This window comes from Phacochoerus africanus, chromosome 2 (genome assembly GCF_016906955.1).
Source record: "Phacochoerus africanus isolate WHEZ1 chromosome 2, ROS_Pafr_v1, whole genome shotgun sequence".
Lineage (NCBI taxonomy): Eukaryota > Metazoa > Chordata > Mammalia > Artiodactyla > Suidae > Phacochoerus > Phacochoerus africanus.
This window is the reverse complement of record NC_062545.1, coordinates 157,967,827-157,990,566: the sequence shown is the minus strand read 5'-3', so window position 1 is coordinate 157,990,566 and position 22,740 is coordinate 157,967,827. Positions and strand designations below refer to the sequence as shown.

At 31.7% G+C, this 22,740-nt stretch overlaps 1 protein-coding gene across 2 annotated transcripts in view; it reads right to left on the bottom strand.

Annotated features, from left to right (window-relative positions):
• CDH19 (cadherin 19) overlaps positions 1-22,740 on the bottom strand; it is an 88,967-nt gene that overhangs the window by 47,589 nt on the left and 18,638 nt on the right. For both annotated transcript variants that reach the window (XM_047766987.1, XM_047766988.1), the window contains exons 2-4: positions 12,987-13,291; positions 9,603-9,897; positions 1,405-1,524 (exon numbers count right to left, since the gene is read on the bottom strand). In XM_047766987.1, the coding sequence (XP_047622943.1) occupies positions 1,405-1,524; positions 9,603-9,897; positions 12,987-13,181 (610 nt within the window). In that variant the 5' untranslated portion in view covers positions 13,182-13,291. The remainder of the gene's footprint in view (positions 1-1,404; positions 1,525-9,602; positions 9,898-12,986; positions 13,292-22,740) is intronic.

Sequence of the window (22,740 nt, the reverse complement as noted above, 5' to 3'; positions counted from 1 at the left end):
TGTTTGTAAGTTCCAAGAGAAAAGAGTCCCTGTAGTTTTTCCTTTTTAATGTTGCAATGTTGTATATAACTGTAAACCCGTATGCTGTACAATGCCTGTTGCATATTAGACCCTTCTTCTCAACCAAGATTGTGTAAGGGAATTAAAACCTAATGTCTTGGAGTTCCCATGGTGGCTTAGTGGTTAAGGAACCCGAGTAGTATCCATGAGGATGCGGGTTTGATCCCTGGCCTCATTCAGTGCTTTAAGGATCTGGCGTTGCCATGAGCTATGGTGTAGGTTGCAGACATGGCTCAGATCCTCCATTGCTGTGGCTGTGGTGTAGGCCAGCAGCTGCAGCCCTGATTGGACCCCAAGCCTGGGAACCTCCATATGGCGTGGGCAGCACTAGAAAAACAAAAAGATTAAAAAAAAAAAAAAAAACCTAATGTCTTAAAGCACCCATTGCAGGTGTTAAAATAACTTGTTCTGTGCATTTAGAATAATAGAAGTTAGGTATTATCCTTGGGAGAATTAAGAATTTAGTAACTCAAACCATATTTTTCAGAATGTAATTCTCTCACAGAGCCCTGATTGGTAAAGGCTGAGACATTTAATACCTACTAAATGAATAAATCAATAAGAAATGCTAAAGATAAAGCAAATGATATATTTTTAAAGCTTTTCATATCATCAAGATGGAAGTTATATTTGTCTCATTAAAAATCATAACATTATACTGTTTTTGATACTTGCCACATTCTTGGGTGGTTAGTCCTTTTTTTTTTTTCAACTTTAGAGACTATAAACTCATTCACATGGGCTTAATCTTTGCACCAAAACAATCAATATATCAGTGTCATATAATTCTCATCTATTCAATAGATAAATATAAATGAGAAAAATTTTTATTTATTTTGTAAAGTAATCAATTAAGAGAACGTGGAGATCAAGGATAGAAAAATCAAATATCATATTCATATAAGTAAAAAAATACATAAAATACAGAATTTTTTTCTTAAGTTTTTACACTCAGCTATAAACAGGCTTAATTTCATTAAAGGTGGTTTTAATTTGCATTTTCATGATGACTAAGAGGTTGAGCAATTTTAATATGCTTGCAGGCTTTTTGTATATCAGATTTTATCAATTGCTTGTAAATGTTTTTTCCTCATATTTTAAAATTGGGTTGTCTGTCTTTTTCTAATTAATTTGTAATAGCCCATATGTATGTTTTATACCCTATGCACAAATCATCTGTGGTATGGATGTGGAAAATTCAATCTTTCAACCTTAGAAAAATCAGCCAAAAGAATAAAAATAATAAACATCAGGTTTACTTTACAACATGTTTATAGGCAGTGAACTTTGATGTTTGCCTACTTAGAATCCTGTTAAACTGCACTTTGTTTCTTTCAGATATACCTGTTGTTGGTTCAATGGAGAAATACGGTTGGCCTTGCAATAAGCTGTACAGGAGACGAGCATTATTGCCACTTGAAGGATCATCAGCATCACTTGCTGTCACTTGGATGACCAATGTTCCTGAAGAGAAAATAAATAGTTGCAAGAAATTAAGATTGTGGTCTTATTGAAAAATGGATTCAGTTCTGTAAGGTATTCTTTCTTTAGAAAGCAAGATGGTGATAGGCAGTGAGAGAGTAGTTTTCTTCTAAGTTATAAAACAAATACCTTTATAAACAAACAAAACAATATACCTTATACTAAATAGCCCTAATTCCCAAGTGCACTGTAGAACTGTGAATATTTAGACACATGACCTAATGAAATGTAACTATTAAACAACCCTTTACAACATGTAATTAAAGACCTTTCAAAGACATGTTATTAGTGGAGGAATCAGAAGGAAATTAGAAATGGTTTTCTTTAAAAAATCACATTGTGACCTAAACTTCAAGAAAACTACAGAATGTTAATAAAATAATAATAAAAATAAAAATTAATAAAATTAAACATAATAATGAATATTAATAAAAATTAAATTCAAATGATCTTGACATAGTGTCAAGTTGAAGATGGGTGCAATTATTCGGTCTATTTAATTCTCATCTATAAAATGCCCACTTGTTTTAAAGAGTTTTTCTTTTTATTTAAAAAATTTTTTTGGCTTTTGTCTTTTTAGGGCCACACCTGCAGCACATGGAGGTTCCCAGGCTAGTGGTCTAATCGGAGCTGTAGCTGCAGGCCTATGCCACAGCGACACCAGATCCATGTTTGCGACCTACACCACAGCTCATGGCAATACCGTATCCTTAACCCGCTGAGCGAGGCCAGGGATTGATCGAACCCGCAACCTCAGGGTTTCTAGTGAGATTCATTTCCTCAGCGCCATGCCGGGAACACCAAGAGATTTTTGGTTTTTGTTTTTTAAATACAAGGCAAAATCTATCAGATTAATGAGGTAAGTATTCTCATTAAAATTTAGTACCAATCAATAAAACTCATGGGACATAAGTATTTGTACATTTAAAATACATACTGAAATTAAAATATTCAATTGAACTTTTTACTTATTTTTATTTAAACATAGAATCTAGCATCGTCTTGTTGGAAATCTGCATTTGTTGAAACCATGTTTAGATCAGTAAGAATGGCAATGCAAATGGCACAAAATCAAATAGGCTGTGATTTTCTGTACAACTGGCATCATGAAGTTTGTGATTAAAATATAATTTTATAAAATAAAACACTCTAATAAGAAACCACTCTATTATTCAGTAATAAAAATGTTGAAACTTTTACTGTGGTCCTTAATTATATGCAGTATTTGACGTGTCTTAAAATTGCTATTACTTATTTAACACTTGTTTTATATCGTGCTCCACTCATCATGTAGACACTTATTAGTTTCAAGTGTTTTAAATACATTCCTGCCATTTGTGACAACATGGGTAGACATTGAGGGCATTATGCTAAATGAGATAAGTCAGAGTATGAAATGACTTGATGTGGAATCTAATCTAAAAAAAAAAAGGTGAACTCATTGAAACACTGTTCTGGTTACCAAGGGCTGGATAACTGGGGATCAGGATGAGTAAAAATTAGCATTTAGAAGATGAATAAGTTCTAGTGAGCTAATGCACATCATAGTGATTATAGTCAGCAATACCGTATTATATACTTCAAAGTTGCTAAGTGATTCTCTGAAATGTTTTCACCACAGAAAAGAAATGATAATCATGTGACATGATGGAAATCCTAGTTAAGGCCAGTGATAACCACACTGCAATACATAAATGTATGAAATCAGCATATTTACCTCAAATTCACATTAATTCATTTATATAACAATAAAATAAATAATAAATCAGTGAATGGATACTTTTTTCCTGCAGTAATTGTAAAAAGTTGTTCCAACAACTCTTCTTAGAGCTCATCAGTTCAATCAGTTTGTATTAGGCAAGACTAGTTCTTTTAACTACCCTTCTGTGTACTCATCCACTTATTTTTCCTACATTTCCTGTGTCTCCATTTTATTTACTTCTATAGGGGTTTCCTCTCCATAGTTTGCGGTAGTAGATAACCTGCATTTGGCTTCAGGAATAATAGTCCAAATCATTGTACTGCTAGTTGTTGACCAACATAAATTCTTCGTATTAAGACTTAAGACTTCCTATCCTAGTACTCTATAAGTGAAAACCAGGAAGACCAAGAAAAAGCACCAACCCATGTTTCACCCCATACTTCATTCATCGAGACATGAGTTACAGAGTTAGGCTGTTTTTCCCAGTTGAGTTCATTTTAAAGCACACTTCAAGTGATGCATCATTTACTCCTAACCAAAACAAACCTCCTCAGTGTCCTAATAGGACATGACCTTGCTCTCTACTAAATGGAAAATATGATGTATTAATAAGTCACATGAAATAATTTCCTTGAGTGTGGGGCAAATCCAAAGAGTCAGACTCTTAGAAAATATAGTTGATAAAAACAATACGAAATTATAAATATTCAGAATAACTCTCTCATGTGAATTTGTTAGGGAGTTCAATTTCTAGGACAGCAATTATTATCTCCTCTTGTAAGAGTCATGACACTTTTAAATTGAAAGTACTAATTCTATAGAATTGGAATAATTCTTCAACATTTCAGTATTCAAACAGTGCTTGATAATGAATCATTGATGTTTAACCAGTGATTCACCGTTTATATTTGTGTGTGTGTATGTGAGAGCATGTGCCTGTATATCTTACTATAAACTTTAAATGAAAGAGGAAATGTGACATTAAGATGATATAAATATACAGCATGATTTCTAAAAACTCACTGCATAAAGTCTAGCTTTATTCTTACTCATAATTGGTAAATATCAACTGTAAAATTCAGGACTTTAGCTATGTTCAATTCTTACATTATTCTAACTATCTTATTTTGTTTTCTTTAGTTGTTTCTGTCTCTTTTTATCCTATTTCAGTTTTATTCACATTACAATTCATTAAATACAGATTAACCAACTTTAAACCTTCTTAAGTATTTTCTAATTTTTTTCTAAAAAAGTCAGTAGAAAGATGTAAGCCTGTATACTTTGTTAATCCACAATTTAAATACTTCAGAAATCTTCAAAAATAGCCAAGTAACTTTAAAAATAGTAATAATAAACATCAAAGCAGTTATGAAATGCAAAAATGTTTGATAATATTTTGTATATTTATGTTCTCCATGTGGACTTGTCATGTGTAAGAGAAATCATAAATTCACTCACAGTAAGGATTTAGTTATATAGAACACACATATTTGACAAAATCACTGAGGCCAACAATATGTCTTTAAAGGAAATCAATCACTGTTGCACAGTCCCTCTTCCCTGCACTACCAGTTAAATGTAGGTAACAGCCACTTGATGGTTGGATAGCATCTTTAATGTTCATTACTCATGCAATCAGGGTGTGAATCTGAGATTATATATAATCTAACTGTTTAGCCTCTCTTTATTCATTTGAACAACAATTTTTGTGCTCGCAACAAAACTAACAAAGTTGGCTTTACCATGTTAATGGGTCAAAATTAGATTCTCTCTAAATTGTAGTAGAAATAAATGCATTTCTAAAGGATAAATGATCTATAGGCACATTCATAATCTCTTTTATGAATCTTAGGTAGACTTTCAACCTTAAACATATCATCAAAAGAATATTCGTATGTATTTGCATTATTTAATCTGTTAGCTTAACTTTATCATATAGTGTACTGGGTGATGACTAGCCCTCTTCCAGGCTTAAAGAAGAACTTTATTCACTGTTCATATGTCTCACACCCTTTTCCTCATATACCATGAAAGAAGTTACAAGTGAAAAAATAGATGTCTACCAAATTCATTCCACCTTACTGTAATGCAGATGCTAATGAAATTTTCAAAAATTAAAAATCAAGGACAAATGCTCCTAGGACAAGATGACAGGGAAAAAAATAGGGTCAAGAAGGGCTGTCCTGAGAAGAACTGGAGATATGATCACCATAATTTAGAACACTGTGCAGTGCAAAATGACCACAAGGATTGTGTGTAAAGCGAAGGGACAATAACCCAGGACAGATAATGTTTATGTTGAATTGTCTCACACTCTCTCCTATTTTTCCATCTTAAGACATCATCATAAAATGAGAATTGGGTGGTTAGTGTCATTTCTTAAAATTTTAAATTGGTTAGATTCTTGAAACTAAATTAGGAAGGAATGTAAACCAGAGAGTGGCAAAAGCCTTGTCTTGGTGACTGAAGTGTCTAAAGTGTTTGAGTTGAATTGCCATAGCTTAATCAGAGACAGCTTGTTGTTTGGAAATGAAAAGAGCCAGTGATCAAACTCTTGCAATCTAAAGAGCTCTTAAATCAATTTGTATCTAGCCTGTGAAGTGAACAGTGGTTTAATTACAAAAAAATATTGTCTCAGAATCATATTTTAATGAGTAATTTCTTAGTTTACTTGATTCTATAATAAAAATACAATATAACATGTCATATAATAATTCTACATTCTATTCATTACATTGTAGTTGATATTGTTTGCTTATATTACTCTTGAGAGGTTTTTACATAAATGCAAAATTTAAATGTTTTGTCTTTCTAGATAGCTTCTGAATCTTAAAGATATTTTTTGCAAAAGGACTTTGTGAAAATAAATTGAAAACAATATTTGACTTTTCCCACTTTACCAAACTTGTAAAAACTATCTTGCAAAAACATATTTTATGTAGGTGATCCAACATGTAAACTTATACCAAGTGCTTAAGAAAAATAATGAGTTTCATAGTCTCTGGAATCTACATTTGCTGATACACATTTATATTTGCTATGACACATAAAATCATGAGATAATGGTATATTAATATAAGATAAAATATTTATTGTGTATTAATAAGTACATATAAATTACATATAAATACATATGTATCTCAGAATATCCCCACTTGATCATGGTGTATGATCCTTTGGTCTGGAAGAAAGATGATGACTTTGAAAATCCAGACTAAAAAGTGGGAAAACATATTTGCCTCAACTCTACTTGATAACTCCAGCTTGAAAGTTACTGTGTTTCAAATATAAATGTAATCAGCAAAAAAAAAATAATTACTTATAAATATATATGCTTAATAAGCAACAGATAGGTTGTAGTTTTCTTGGTTTTGTCTCCTGATGATATCCTCAAATGCTAATTCCTCGTAGTTGTCTACCAGATTCTAAGTTCAAAGTACAGATTTAAATATAATAATGGGTAGTTGATTCCAATATAACACAAATATATTTAAGAAAGGTAACAGAGAATAGAACGTACTAATTTCTCTATAAAGGTTAAAATAGGTGGGTATGAAATTTAGAAGCAAAATCAACACTCAAGAACCTACACAATGGCAAAGGATATGGAAAGAAGATAAAGCATTGAGACTATACTCAGGTAAAAGAATCCACATTATTCATTAATTAAATATTGAGACTGAGGGAATCAAAAAATCATATATTTTTATTCATTGATTTCTTCAAAGTAAACAATTATATGAATGCTTCAGAGGGAAACCATCTACAAACTGGTTGACAGAGCAATAGGGATAGTCTGCTATTTCCATAATAGACAACATTTCCAATAGGAGCTGACTATTATTCTGACTGCTCCCTTTCCTATGGAAAGATATAAAAAGTGTTCATTGATTTTATCATTATTCCATTCAAGCTTGAACCCTGGAACTCCCAGAGAGTATACTGGATTACAGACTGCCTAGGTTAATATGTACATGAACCTCTAACTGCAAGCATAAAAGGATCTGTGGTAGTCAAGTATTGTACAGACCAAACCAATGTTTTGTGCTTTCTACTAAATCAACCACATAATACAAATACTGTTTTATGCACAGAATTTTTTACTACACAAAAAACCATGTTGTATTTTCCTTGTGGGTTCACTTTCCAACTCTGCAAAATGGCTGTTCCGTACCTCCTTTTCTCTAGCTAAAGTTCTCTTCACTCTTAATTACTGCCTTTGATTCATACTTCACTGATAAAATATAAATAATTACTTATTAACTGGTTAATTATCAACCAATGAGTTAACTACCTGAATTGATCCCTCTACTACTGCCCTAGATTCCATATCTCTTTCGCTTCTTAGGATTGGTTTTCTAGAAGTAATATACCTTTTCTTTTGCTTCAAAAATACTCTTTTGGGGGGTCACTATAGTATATAACTGTGCTACTAAATTTCCCATCTTGGCAAATGATTAAACAATGATAAACAACAAAAATCCTCTTTACTTTTATCTCCCTTTACCTAGTGCCTCATGTTATCTTTATTTCTGCCCTGTAGCATAATATCTTTTGTGTTGGTTAAATTCACTGGCACCCACTATTCTTCTATGCTTGTAATAGAATAATCTCCAACATAACTGCATTTGCACAAACTTAACCAGATTGCTCTCATCAAAACTATTAGAGACCTTGAACTTACCAAATCAAAAGACACTACTCTGTTCTCTGTTGATTTTATTCAACCTCATAGCAGTATCCCACACAGGTGGAGGATCTCTTCTTTTGCAACGTCTCTTCTCATTTCTCTGTTCTTGAATGACTGACCAATCCCATTTATTCTAATTTCCCAGCCAACTCCTTTCTGCTTAACAGTTCTATCACCCTGAGTGTTTTCCCTTTCTCTAACTACATTCTCTGCCAAGGGATTCTCATCCATTGCCATGTCCTTGATATATGCCCAAAACTCTAAAGATATATGCAATATTCTTTACCGTGCCATAGGAATTGGTTTCCCAGAACATGGCATGGCTGGACTCTTTGTATCATTTCCTTCAAACATCACCTCCTAAAAGATCCCCACTTCCTCCAGTCAATTAATCATCAAATTACTTTATCTATACTTAACACTTTAATATCATATAATGTCAAATATTATCTAGCTTATTAAAAGTAGTTATTTGTGTTGCTTGTGTGTTATAAATAAAATATAAGTTCCATACTAGTATTACCTCCTATATCTCCTTTACAACTCAATTTCCAGTCTCAAAAAATTTCCTATAACATGTTAGGTCTGTGATTCATGTCTGTTGAAGAAGTAGAAAGAGGAGGAGAAATAGAGGAGAGAGAGGAGGAAAAGAATGGAAGGGGAAAAATATTTCACTGTCTAGTTATCAAATATAACAATATTAATGTCAATTTATATCTAAGGATAATTGGTCTTGATGCTTGTTACACAGCTAAATTTGATTATGCTGTTAAAAACATATGCTTTGAACACATGTAGAAATAGGTCTTTAAATTGCTACCTGGAATGTTAAAAAATGAAGAATCAGGAAAATATATAATAGAAAATAGATTTTTATACTTGCTGGCTAATATCAAATATTTAGGTAAAGCAGTTTTAAAGCACAGTGGTGTAACTTCAAGTGACCATTACTGAATCATATTCAAGCTTATATGTAAGCTTAAGTAAATTTTATGAATTAAATTTTACTATATTTTGTATCATTAAAATTTTGTGACAAAAATAAATGGACAAATTTTGCATAAATATACCATAATTTTCCCCCTATTAGAAAGACATTTCTGATTTCCATGGTAGTCAATCCTTATATCTCATGGAAAGTATTCTCTTCTAAAAGAATTGCATTTAAAACCCATATTAAAATGACATATGGTTTGAAAAAGAACTTATATATGTCTACAAAGAGATCTTCAACCACTTTGTTTTGTTTTTAGTTTTCATGTTCCATTGCTTTGATTCATATAGGATTTTTGCCTCACAAATTGGTTTCTCCTATTTTTACATATGTGTCTTCAGGGTGACCTTACATATTTTTTTGAGGTAAAAAGATACGTTTTGATTTGGAAAATAAATTCTTATATTAAATAAACTAATAAGTGAACAAGATAAGAATTTTACATATCACTCAAATAAACATGTTTAACCTCTTTTCTATTGAAGACTGGAATTATATTTTAACAAGATAAATTACTTATCAATATAGGATACCAATATTTACCAAATTTAATGAATAGTCTGATTTTTAAAATGTTTTATTTAACACATTGCAGAAGGAAGTATGAGTGTTTAACTTTAAATTCACTTTCACTGTTAATAGGTATATCTTTGACAGAAATTAATATGTAATACCTTCTGGAGACATCTCTGGTACAATGGCCTCATAAGGTTCATCTAGGAATTTGGGTTCATTGTCATTGATATCCGAAACTCTGATGACAAACTCAGACTCAGGTTCCACAGCCCTTCCAGTAGTGGTGTCTATTACCTGGGCTCTTAGAGTGTAGAGGGACTGTTCCTCTCTATCAAGCTTCTGTACAGCGTATATGTCACCTGTTCTTTCATCAATGACAAAAATATTTCCAGCTCCAGCTCCCAAAAGCTTGTACTGGAAAGAGTTGTTTCCATTGTCTAAATCAGATCTTAGCTGCAAGTGCAAAGAGGGAAAATTTAGTTTCTAGATATGTTAAAATAGACAAATTTTAATTATTTTATTTTCATATCTGTTAACTATTCCCCAAGTTAATAATTTCCTGTAATTCCCATATTATATTAAATGTGGTGAAATGTTAAGTTTAAGATTAAAATCTATCACCAGGCAGAGGATATTTCTGTGAATTTTCAATGTAAAGCACTATACAAATTTCATTACTCTAAATAGATGATTCTAAATAGAAACTACAATGATTGAAAAGCAAAGCCCCTTTTATAAATTATGCAAAACAATGTTGGTTCATGTATAGTTTATATGATTACATTTTTGTCACTAAAACTGTACTCTCAAATATTTATATTAGATCGGGACTTAGAGACAGATAATGATCTAAATAAATTTAAACAGTGATGTTCTTTCTCTAGGCTAAAAACACAGAGAAAACATAGAAATATTACTAAGAAAATTAGGGAGCATGTTGAGAAGATGATGATAATCTCAATCATCCATAAAATTTACAAATTGCTTTATATGAGTTTTCTCAATTAATCTTTGTAATAACATCATGGAATACATATTATTGATATAACAAATTTGAGAGAGAAGGAAAGTGAGACTGAAAATCTTAAAAACTATCACAGAGTCACTTGGTTTGGGGGTAGATTGATTGATTGATTGATTTATAGGGCTGCGCCCATAGCATATGGAAGTTCCCAGGCTAGGGGTCAAATCTGCGGCCATAGGTCATAGCCACAGCAACCCAGGATCTGAGCTGCATTTGCGACCTACAGCACAGTTCAGCGCAATGCAGGATACTTAACCCTCAAGGCAAACCTAGGTATCATACCCGTGTCCTCATGAATACTAGTCAGGTTTGTTTCCACTGAGCCACAATGGGAACTCCTGGGGTTAGATTCATAATTTAGACAGAAGTCCTGTTTGATCCCAGATCCTCCCATGCAAACCTATGTGACATAGTCTTTTAACCTTTGAGTTTCATCCAATTTAGATTTAACTCTTTGGAACATAGTCTATTCAATTCTCAAATGCACCTTTTCTTTGCGCTCACTATTTTATTTTCTAAAAGCAAATTTGCCCATTACTCATAGTGTTAATGGAATTTTAAATTTTATATATAACAATAAGAGTCATTAGGATATAGGTAACATATGTATGATTTTTCATATCTGAATTATTTTTACATAAAGAAAGGAAGCATTAGGGAACAATCTCCTAATTATTGTAAATCCATGATTTTCTTGATTCACCATTTATAAGTATGATCTTCCTCAAGGGCCTCATAGGTGAGGGCAGAAAATTTACAAAGTTAACCAAGAAATACAATCTTAATTTCATAACTTTTCTGATAGCTCAAGGTACAATGCATTATTCTGAACTAATTAGTACATTTTTCTCTGTGACTGTGGAGAATATCTGAAAATACCTAAAACAACTAATTTATAATGTGTTGAATATCAGTGCTATACAATGAAAGAAAAGAACTGGAAATAATAAAAAGATAATAGAAGTTATAAATCTTAAAATCTGATAGTACTTTATTACTCATAAGATGAAAATGAAATCTCCATGCCCTAATGAAAGAAATTAAGGACAATAAATGTATTCTCCAATAGGTATATCAAATAAAACAAGTGCACAGCACCTGGTTTCCAGGTATCATTTCAATGTAGTTTGAAAATCTGAAGTTATCAGAATGAAGATAAGTCAGATTTAGTCATGAATAAATTATTTCAAGTATGTTCAGTTTAATTTTCATATATCAGTGAGTTTGATTTTTTTAAGGACCCAGATTTAAGTTTCAAGTTAAAAATAAGCATTTTTACAGAATGAAAAAGAAGCAAAACAAATCACTATATGAAAGGAAGAAATGGGAGATTTGAGTAGGGAGCAGAAAAACAACAACAAAAAAAGAGAAAACAAAGTCAATCAGTGAGGGAGGCTCTGTTCTGACCTCACTGATGCACTTCCTTGCCCAGCCTCACCACAGAAAGTCACCTGCCACTGTTAGTCTGTTCAGTAGTGAGGGAGCCTATGGGGCTCTGAGGCATCCATCGTAAAGATAGCTAGAGACTGAGGTAACTAGCAGACATTTAACAATAGACCTCAATTATGCCATTCTGTCTATGATTTACCTGGATCATCTTAGAAAATTAAAAAAAAAAGGATGAGAAATATTATTTGTGGCAGACACACACACACAATAGAAATTTGTTTGCCTAAAATACTAAACTAGGCCTTTGGTTGAAGGTACTCATACATTTGACTGATGGGACAGATGAGCTACAGTTGGAATTCTGACATCACACTAACACTGCAGCTCTCCTGAAAGGGCTAGGAAAAGAGAGTTAATGAATTTTGAATGCTTCACCCTTTGGGCCCAATTAAATTTTAGTACCAGTTAATTAACAGTTAAACTTATTTCAGTTCATTCATCTAGCGGAAGAACCTTACAGAGGAGGACATATTATAATTACCTCTATTTAAAGAAAATAAAATAGTAATAAAAGTTAAAAACATAAATAGGAAATTTCCTGTCTCATTAAGGAAAATTTTAAAGTACATATTCTTATAAAAAGTGAAATAATTATTCATTTTACTTAAACTTCACTAATGAAATGAAGTATATAGATTCCAGAAGCTGCATAACTGTAAAACAATTTGGTATTAATCTGCCTTATTAAAAATGAATGAGGGGTAAATCAAAACCTACTTAGCATAATGGAAAATCAGGCTAAATACTGTTGGTAAACATTATTGTTCTGGATGTGGTTGCTTTGATCCATTACCAAAAACAAATCCATCAAATTTCCAGATGATGATAAATGCTGCCTTTTCATATGAAAGATAAAGTGAAATTTGAAAACTAGAGCCTTCCATCTTCCTCGAGTTTTTGTAAATATTTGAGGTGCTTGCAAATATGAAATGAGCAATTATGCTGGTGTTTGAGGCTTTCTAATAGTATCACTGAGAAAATGGAGAATTCATCAAATACCAAAACTTCCTCAGCTCATTCGTTTAAATTTACAACGTTATTTCCTATTACACTTTCAGAAAATCAGTACCTGTCCAATGTGATGACTACTCTTATTCATTTCCTCTGGGACAAAAAACTGGTTCCACATCCAGCCCCGCTTCACTCTGAAATGAATTCCCTCTGGGGGCTTAACTTCCTCTGTTTCAGAGTTTTCTGTTGCTATAAGGAAAGGCCATAGGAGAGGAATTCCCAACATAAAAGTCAGCAATAAGCAACAATTCATTCTGCTCTTTGGATTCCAACTGGTACTCTTCAGAGGAAACAGGTATGTCGCAAACAAAAATCTTACGTTCCCTTTGTAACCTTTTTAACTCTTAGGTATCTTTCATATGCCTAGAGAACAAGAAACAAAACAACATTTTTGACATTTAAAAAATAACTTTTTCTCACATGATTGCTAAAGACTAGATATATCTGTATCTGTAAAAGTGGAACAAATTTACATTTAGTTTTTCTTCCAATTAGTCTATTAATTATATTTTGTTTAGCAATAGTTTGAATGGAACAATCACAAATTTCTGTTCATTGTCCATTTTTTAAGCTGTAGTAATAAATCTACCTAAATTGATAACTAAGATGGAGATAGATTAAAAAAAAATCAACCTGCTTACTTCTTCCTTTCTATCTCAGTAGAACTCAAACTATCCCATTAGGACAACCATCAGGTCAAGAAAAAAATGTGTTATTTCCCCTTTTTTTCAGTAGAAATAAGTTTTCTCATCTAATTTCCCAGCTTATGGTATTTTACATAGTTAATTAAATAGACAAAATGACAATTCAGCTTAAAACCTGGGGGATTTAAAAAATCATTTATACTGATGTTATAAAACACTCTGTGAATAGAAAGTCTGTTCAAGATATTTTTATATTGCAAAAGATACGAGAAATAGTTTTCCTAAAGAAATAAAGGCATTTTTAGAAAATAAAATTAAAATTACAGTGCTTGGTAAAAATGACTGAATGTTTATAATATGTAAGACAGAAATGAAAGGTATTTTTTTAGTATAAATACTAAAACAAAAAATTCAAGCTACAGACTTTTCCATTTAAAACTTTCCATTTCCCTGATACTGATGTTAGCAACTGTCTCTGAAATGATTGCTAAATCTTACCCTTATATAAAAGCGAATAGCTTTACATTTCACAGATCTACATAACCAAACTGGATTCATTTATTTGAGACTCATGAAAAAAAATGATTTTGTCATATATACAATTTCCTAATCAACAAAAAAGCCAAAGAATCTCCATTTTTGTTAGGAGTTGCCCATATGGTCTTGTTTTGAATTTTATCCACATATTTTTGATGGTCCCCTGACTTTTTTTTTTTTGGTCTTTGGCTCTTGTTAGGAAGAGTTATTAAAAACACCTAATTAAGAAAGAATATACTGTCATGAATGGGAATATGTGGTCCCTCTGTAATTGCTTCAAGCGGATGTATTCTTTGTAACAAGTTTGCTTAATAAAGGTCAAGAAAGAAATTCAGCTGAGGTGAAAATTAAAGATGAATTTTATTCTTACATTAAATATTTAAAATTCAAATTGTCTGTTGTTTATAACTTGTTTATGTATATGTAGATATACATATATTTGATAGCAAGTATGGAATAAGTACAGTTTTATGAGAAGATATTTTATATAAATTTTGGAAATGTTCTATAACAGTGATAAGAATTATAGTGTTGGGTAAATAACATTATGTTAACTTTATATTATCATATTTTCATACATCTAAACATAGAAATAGCATAATGAGCAACTGTATACCATTACTCATGTTCGAAATTATCAAGACATGGCCAATCTTGTTTTATCTATATATACCTACTTCTTTATATTAAAACAAACTTCAAATGTCATATCATTTTAACCATTCATTTCATACATACATATACAAACATAAACACACTCAAGCAAAATGCTATATGTATGTAGTATGTGTATGTGAATACCCTTTTATAAATCAAAATTGAATATTAAAAATCATGTCTATGTCTTCGATATAATCAAATATCCAATCAATGCTCAAATTAAAATTCTTTAAACATTTTTGGGTCAGCATTCACCCATGTCCACACAATGAAGTTTGTTGAGACACTTCTTGCCTCAGTTAATCCATGTTTCACCACTCTAAATTTAGTTTTTATTTCCATTTATGTGTCTAACAAACAAGTTCTTTAATCTATGGAATTTTCCACCTTACAGATTTTTCTGACTGCATCACCATAGTGTGCCTTGATATATTATTTATTTATTTCCATTAAATTATAGGAGTCTTGATTAGATGCAATTTTAAATATGTGTTAACAATACACAACTGATGCTGGATACTTCCTATTGCCTGATATTTGAAGCACAAAATACCTAGTTTTTGCACATTTTGTTTCCAGTTGTTCTTGTTTCTAAGATTCATTAGCAGATTAATTTACTGTCAGTTGAATCATTTATTATGAATCTCTTAGTCACTATTTCTTTTAAAGTTTTTACCAGTTATTAATAACTGCCTAAATCAAATATTTCAGTGACCATATGTTAAAACACTACAAAGAAACAAAAAAGAACAGAATGAGACTCCTAGAATTGAATGATTACTATCTGAAACCCAGAATCACAAGATGGTCTTATCAAAAGATTGAAAATTACAGAGGGAAATACCATTGACTTTAAAGATTGTTTTAGAGAAATTATTCCAATTACAGAGATAACATCAACAGTAGAAAAATAGTTTTTAAAAATAGAGAAATTTCCAAAAATAAATAAATAAATAAATAAACAAACAAACAATAAAAGGAGTTCCTGTCGTAGCTCAGTGTCCAAATCCAACTAGGAACCATGAGGTTGCGGGTTCAATCCCTGGCCTTGCTCAGTGGGTTAAGGATCCAGGGTTGCCGTGAGCTGTGGTGTAGGTTGCAGAAGTGGCTCAGATCCCACATTGCTGTGGCTCTGGCGTAGGCTGGTGGCTACAGTTCCCATTAGACCCCTAGCCTGGGAACCTCCATATGCCACAGGTGCAGCCCTAGAAAAAAAAAGGCAAAAAGACAAATAAATATAAAAATAAATAAAAGAATGGAATTTTAATAACTATGGGGGCAATCTCAAATGGTATAAAACATACATAATTGGAGTCCCAAAAAGAAAGAAGAAAAAAATAATAATGACCATTGGTTTTTTCAAATGTGCAGAAAAATATCACTCCCCTAAAAGATTTTCAACAAATACTAAATAAGACAAAACCAAAATAAACAAAAATCACATTATTGTAAAATTACTAAAAATAAAATATAAATAGAAAATATTAAAGGCTCACTAGACAAAAAAGAAATAATAAGAATATCGATTTAATGTTCATCCAAAATATTATAAGACTGGGAGTTTCCACTGTGGCTCAGAGGTAATGAACCTGACTAGTATCCATGAGGACGTGGGTTCAATCCCTGACCTTGCTAGTTGGATTAAGGATCTGCCTTTGCCGTGAGCTGTGATACAGGTCACAGATGCACCTGAGATCTAGTGTTGCTGTGGCTGTGGTGTAGGCCAGAAGCTTGGATTCGACCCCTAGCCTGGGAACTTCCATGGGCCACATGTACAGCCTCTGAAATAAGACCAAAAAAATTATAAGACTGATGGCAATGGAATGATGTAAAGTTCTAAGAGAATCTTCAAAACAAGGGTAAAATAATGCAAATTAGAAGAATTAAGCAACAGCATAGCTGCACAATAAAAATATTAAAGAGAAATTCTTCAGAATGAAGGATATGTGAACCAACAAAAGTAATAAAATTAGAAGGAAATATAGTATGTAGATAAATACAAAAGGCTATTTTTGTGTTTTTATTAACAGTTTTAAAATACTTTACTATTTACACATTAATAGCCGTGTTGTGATATACATAATATATGCAGAATAAAATTCATGATGATAATGGCACAAATAATGGGATGTGGGAAATTAAGCTACCTGGTAGTCAACTTCTTAAACTATAAATAAGGTGATACAGCAGTTACTCAAGTATGCTGCTGTGAGAAGTGATGGATGTACAGGAAAATCACTACAGAAATCACTAGAAATAACCAAAGTGCCATATTAAATGACTAAAAAAGGGAAAATAGGAACCTAGAGGACTTCTTATTAGTGCAATAATAAACAGGAAAATAGGAGGAAGGAAGGAAGTAAATTCAAAATTGTATAAGCAAATTTAACCAAATGAATCACTGCATTAAAAAGAGATTAATAAAACATGACAAAAAACAGGAAGTGTTTGTCAGTTTGGGATTTAAAAACTTAACCCAACTATGTACTAAAGAAATAATTTAATTATAAATACACAGACAATTTTAAGGGCAAGGATGGGAAAAGATATACCATAAAATAATAATAAGTTAGCTGAAATCGCTGTATCAAGATCTCAGAAATAAGACCTTAGGACAAGAAGTATTACCTGACATAAGAAGGGCAATTTTTAAAGATAAAAATAGTATATTCATTAAAAAGGCCTAACAGTTCCCATTGCGGCTCAGGGAAATGAATCTGACTAGCATCCACGAGGATGCAGGTTCCATTCCTGGCCTTGCTCAGTGGGTTAAGGATCCAGCGTTGCCATGAGCTGTGTTGTAGGTTGCAGACACAGCTCGGATCTGGTGTTGATGTGGTGTGGACCAGCCACTACAGCTCTGATTCGACCTAGCCTGGTGACCCCCATATACAATAGGTGTGGCCCTAAAAAGACCAAAAAAAAAAAGGTGTAACAGTCCTAAATGTCAGTGAATTTAATATCAGAGCTTTAAATTACATGAAGCAAAAATTAGCAGACCCAAGGACAAGTAGACAGTTGCAATGTGGAATAGTTAACACTGGTCTCCTATATTAAAATACTAATAGGACCAAAAAAAAAAAAAATCACTGAGCATATTTTAAAAATGTTACAAGAACAATCAATTAACTTAAAATAATTACAACTATTATTTTAATGCACCAAACTGAATAAGTTTCTTTTCATACACTGCTAATGGAAATGGAACCTGGCAATAACAACTATTGTAGAAAATAGATTGGCAGTTTGGTAAAAAGTTTAAACATATACCTATCATATGACCCAGCCATTCTATTCTCAGATATTTGCCCCAGAGAAATAAAATTATATATCCATGCAAGACAGTGACATGAATGTGTTAGGCAGCTTTAGTTGTAGTAACCAAAACTGGATACAATTTGAATGCCCACCAATAAGTAAATGTATTAACAAAATGTGGCATGTCCATGCAATGTAATAATGCTCAGTAGTAAAAGGAAATGAACTAATGGTACACAAAGTAACATTTCCAATAGTTACGTTGAGTGAAAGAAGCTTGGAAAAAAACAAAAACTCAGATTGTATATTCCTATTTATATATAATTCTAGCAAATTCAAACCTATTACAGTGACAAAAAACTGATAAGTCCTTGAGAGAGAATGGAGACTGAGAGGAATAGAAAGGAAAGATTATCCAGGTCATTAGGGAAATTTGGGAGGTGATGGCTATTTTCATTAATTGATTGTAATGGTAGCCTCACTGAGTGGAAAATATTTTTTTTTTTTAAATCCTATTCAGTTTGAATATGTGTGGTTTCTTCTGTCAATTATGTCTCATTAATGCTTGATTTGTCAAAACTCAGAACAAATGAAACAATATCTGTGGTACGATGGATAATAGATTCTTACTGATGTGTTACAAAATGATGTAAAGAATATAGTCTATGAAATATCCCTACCAACAACCTTGAAAGCTAATTTCCAGGTTATAGGAAATTAACCTGTGAGAAAAAATAAATAAGCAAAAGCAAAATAACCATACAAATCCAAATTGTCAGTCTTTCTATGGATTTTCTACCCACTTTGTAATTTGTGGAATGATAGCATCTTATTAAAAATGCTGAATCTTGAGCCACTGCAGATATATTTACACTGTCTGTATTTTATCCCACTATGTGCAAGAACCATGTACATACTGAATTTAAACAGTACATTATCAAAGAATTGACATGTCAGTGGTTTGAAAAAAAAAAGATGTTAAAGAAGATACTGTTCTAGATTAAAAGCTGTTTAAAACACAAGAAAAAGTATAATATGAGGACACTGTCTAGATCTTTCTTTGTAAAAATATTTTTATCTTTGTATTTTATAAATCTTTACATTTAATATGAATTGGTTAATAGATGCTAAAGAAGAAACGTTAGTTTTATTAGTTATAGAAGTTTCTTTGTGGTAACACTGGCAATTAATAATCTTGAAATTGACTAATAAGTATTTGTACAGCTATTTTTTATTCTTCAGTTGCGTTTAAAAATATATATATATACATTTTGTTGCAACAACAACAAAAATGAGAATGATCTAGTTTGTATTTTTATCATCAATAGGATGGACACAAGTCATTAAATATTTTAGTACCACCTACTGATGAAAATATACAGAAAAGAGAACTACCATACGATGCTGACGAAACTGAAAATTTGGACAACAATTGTGGGGATAATTTGACCAAATTTAGTATATTTAAAAGTTAGGTTAATCTATAAACTAACAGCTATTGTTTACTGCTTTACACCTAGACAAACTTTCAAATTTGTCCACTTAGAGGCAAAAATACATTGGATTAACTGAAAAACATATGAAAAAGCAAAGTTGAAATTACAGTACCACATGATACCAATTAGAGAAGTTTTTCAAAATTATAAAATTATGCCCTAAGGGACTATTCTTACAAGTTAATTTTTGTAAAATAAGTCTAGGAAAAGAAAAATAACATACAAAATTAATTATGGTAATTACCATGATAGAAGAAAAAGAAACATATTTTCCTCCTCTAAAACAATCTAAAGAAAGGTGTCAAATAATAGTATTCATTAAATCTGGGTGATTTTGCTACCATATGTTAATTTTTTCAGGTGATGTGTATGATTGAAATATTTACAGTTAAAATTAAAAACTAAAATATCACTATTTTATGCTCCTATATCATTACAAAACAGATATTAATACCCTTTCATTTGAACCTCAGTATGAGAACAGAAGAATGAAATGGTGGCAGTAAGCATGTCTGAATGATGAACTATCGTGGCTTTGTTTATCCTCTTCTATATTCCAAATTTTCTATGATGGTCATCCATTTCAAGGGGAAGGGAAAAACATTTCAAATAATGGTCCACTTCTGACTGAAGAGTTTTGGCAGCTGTGAGCTGTGCCAGGCTGAGAAATGCTCAGGGCTGAGTTCAGGTTAAAAAAGAAAACTGCTATCAATTAGTATGTCTGAAATGTGTCCTAGAGAAACAGGCAGTGACACTTCTACCCTACGTGTGCAATCCCGGTTATGTTTCCCAATTAGGTGAAAATTTCAATGTGGAAAATGCATTCTAACGCTGTCTTATGTTAGTGTGTTTGAATTTAATCCTATTTCCCATATCTAAGCATATTTGTAAATATTAAATAAAATGCAGAGTACAATTTATTTCAAAACACCTTATGCTTAAAAATAAAATGTTGCTAATATTAACACAAGATTACATAATAAAATTATTAATATTTCAATAACATTATTATCATAAGCATCAACATATTACATCCATGCAGGATCACATGATTTCAGTACAGAAAAGTGTATTTCATATACTACATTCACATATGAAGGAATGTATATTGAGAAATTTTAAGTGACATGCACTGTACCAAAGAGAAGTAGGACTGGAAATCTAATTTTAAGGTCATAGAGTATACAATAGGCATTGTGCTTTACTGACTGGAAGAAAGAAAATGCATAGATATCTAATATTGTATATGACATCTGTCACTGATAGTTCACGTTATTTAAGATAAATAAATATCTACAAATTGCATTTTAACATTTGGACCAGTCTTGAAACTAGACATAATAAAAGGTTTTCTATTATCTCCTTTTAGGCCAACATTTTCCCCTTTATTCTAAAGATTCTTGAGGTCACACAAAAAGGGAAAGAAAAGTCAGAATGATGGATTTGGTGGCTATGTGGGAGAAGATAAAAGTTAGAGCTGGGGAAATGTGGATGGGATAAATATAGAAACTTAATCCTATTTGTGATCTCTTAAAAATCAAGGGAAACTTGGCAGTCCCTTAGAGTGACATTATAAATAAAGGTTTTTAAATGGCTTTCTCAGAACTGCTAATAGGAATATAATGAGAAATGAGTAGATATAGCTTATAGATATGAGAAAGAAGAAAGACCATTTCTGAACCAAAAATTATAATTAACTATGTGCCTACCCTTTCTCTGGAGACTTAGAATATAAAGGACCTTTCCTTTGTCCTATATATAAACTTTCACTAGACATATAGTTTGCATGTTTACTATAGAATTAAAAGTGTATGTTACAGATGAAACAATATAGTGTCATAATGCCTGTATAAGAATCCCCTGAGCCCTCTTAGAAATTACAGCCTTCCCCATTCACTATTTGTGCAGTGTCCTAAAATTTGGAGTCATTCCACTCTTAGGCCAGGGTTGTCAACTCTCTTCTGGATCAATGGGGAAAGCTGTGGATTAATGAGCAATGGATTTGGAGTGCTATGCATTAGCAAAGTTGAACCTGGACATCCAATAGTCTAGAATGAGAAGAGATAGATTCCAGCTGATGAAATACTCACAGGAAATGTCTCATTTTTAAATAATCTGGTATCTCACCTTTTATTCCCCTTCTACAAGCTACTAAAATATGATTTCTTATTATTATTTCAAGGCTAAATCTTTGTATGCCTCAATATTGAGGATTTGCCTAAACTCTTTTTGGATTATGTTGCCAATGCAATTAATATATATATAGAATTAATTGTCTTTACCATTTTTGTAATCTAATTTTAATTTAGCCATTGCATATCCATAGGCTACTTCTCACACTTACTCTCTTACGTGACTATAGTCAAACCTGTAAAATATTTTCTTCTTGTAAAGTCTTTTTCTTTTAGTGTTCTTGTGAAACATAACATGGATGAAAAAACAGTGCTTTATTTCTAATATCTACAAAGTATTCTAATATATTATTTCACAATGTAAACCCACATATACTTGCCTGTATTTTTCTTTGTATAATTTTAAAATACTGGAAAATCCCTGAATACCCTAAAACTATTTGGATAAGACACACAAAATTATTCAGAGTGGACAAAGAAACAAGTGAATAAAAACCAATTTCAAAATTCATATTAACATAATGTTATTCAGCCATTAAATGTTGTACTGTAAAGTCATTTAAAGAAATGGAAATATGCTGTAACACTTTGTTAAGTGAAAGAAAGACATTAAATACATAGAAAATGATTCCATTAATTTAAGAAAAAAATGCAGACAAATTTAGAGAAGAAAGCCTATAGAAGACTATGCCCTCAATGCAAAATCATCTCTAAATTGAGTTATAAATAGAGTAAAATATATATGTGTTTCTATTTTTTAGTTTTAATAGTTAATACATATATACACAGCTTTATGACTCATTACAAACTATTTATAAACTATAAAACTGTTTTACATAAATTAAGATTATGTAGCACCATAATGAAGATCAAGAGTTTACTATTTTCTGACTGGGGTTATTCTCCCAAATATGTTGAGATTAAAATGTTCTAAAGGCCACCTGGTGGAGTGAGGTGTGCTACCTGTGGAGCAAGGATGGCTATGACTAAACTAGCCCTGCCACCCCACTAGCTGTATAACTTTGGGCAAATGGATGCCTCCATTGTGTCACATGAAAAATTAGGATAATAGGACCTATCCCTTA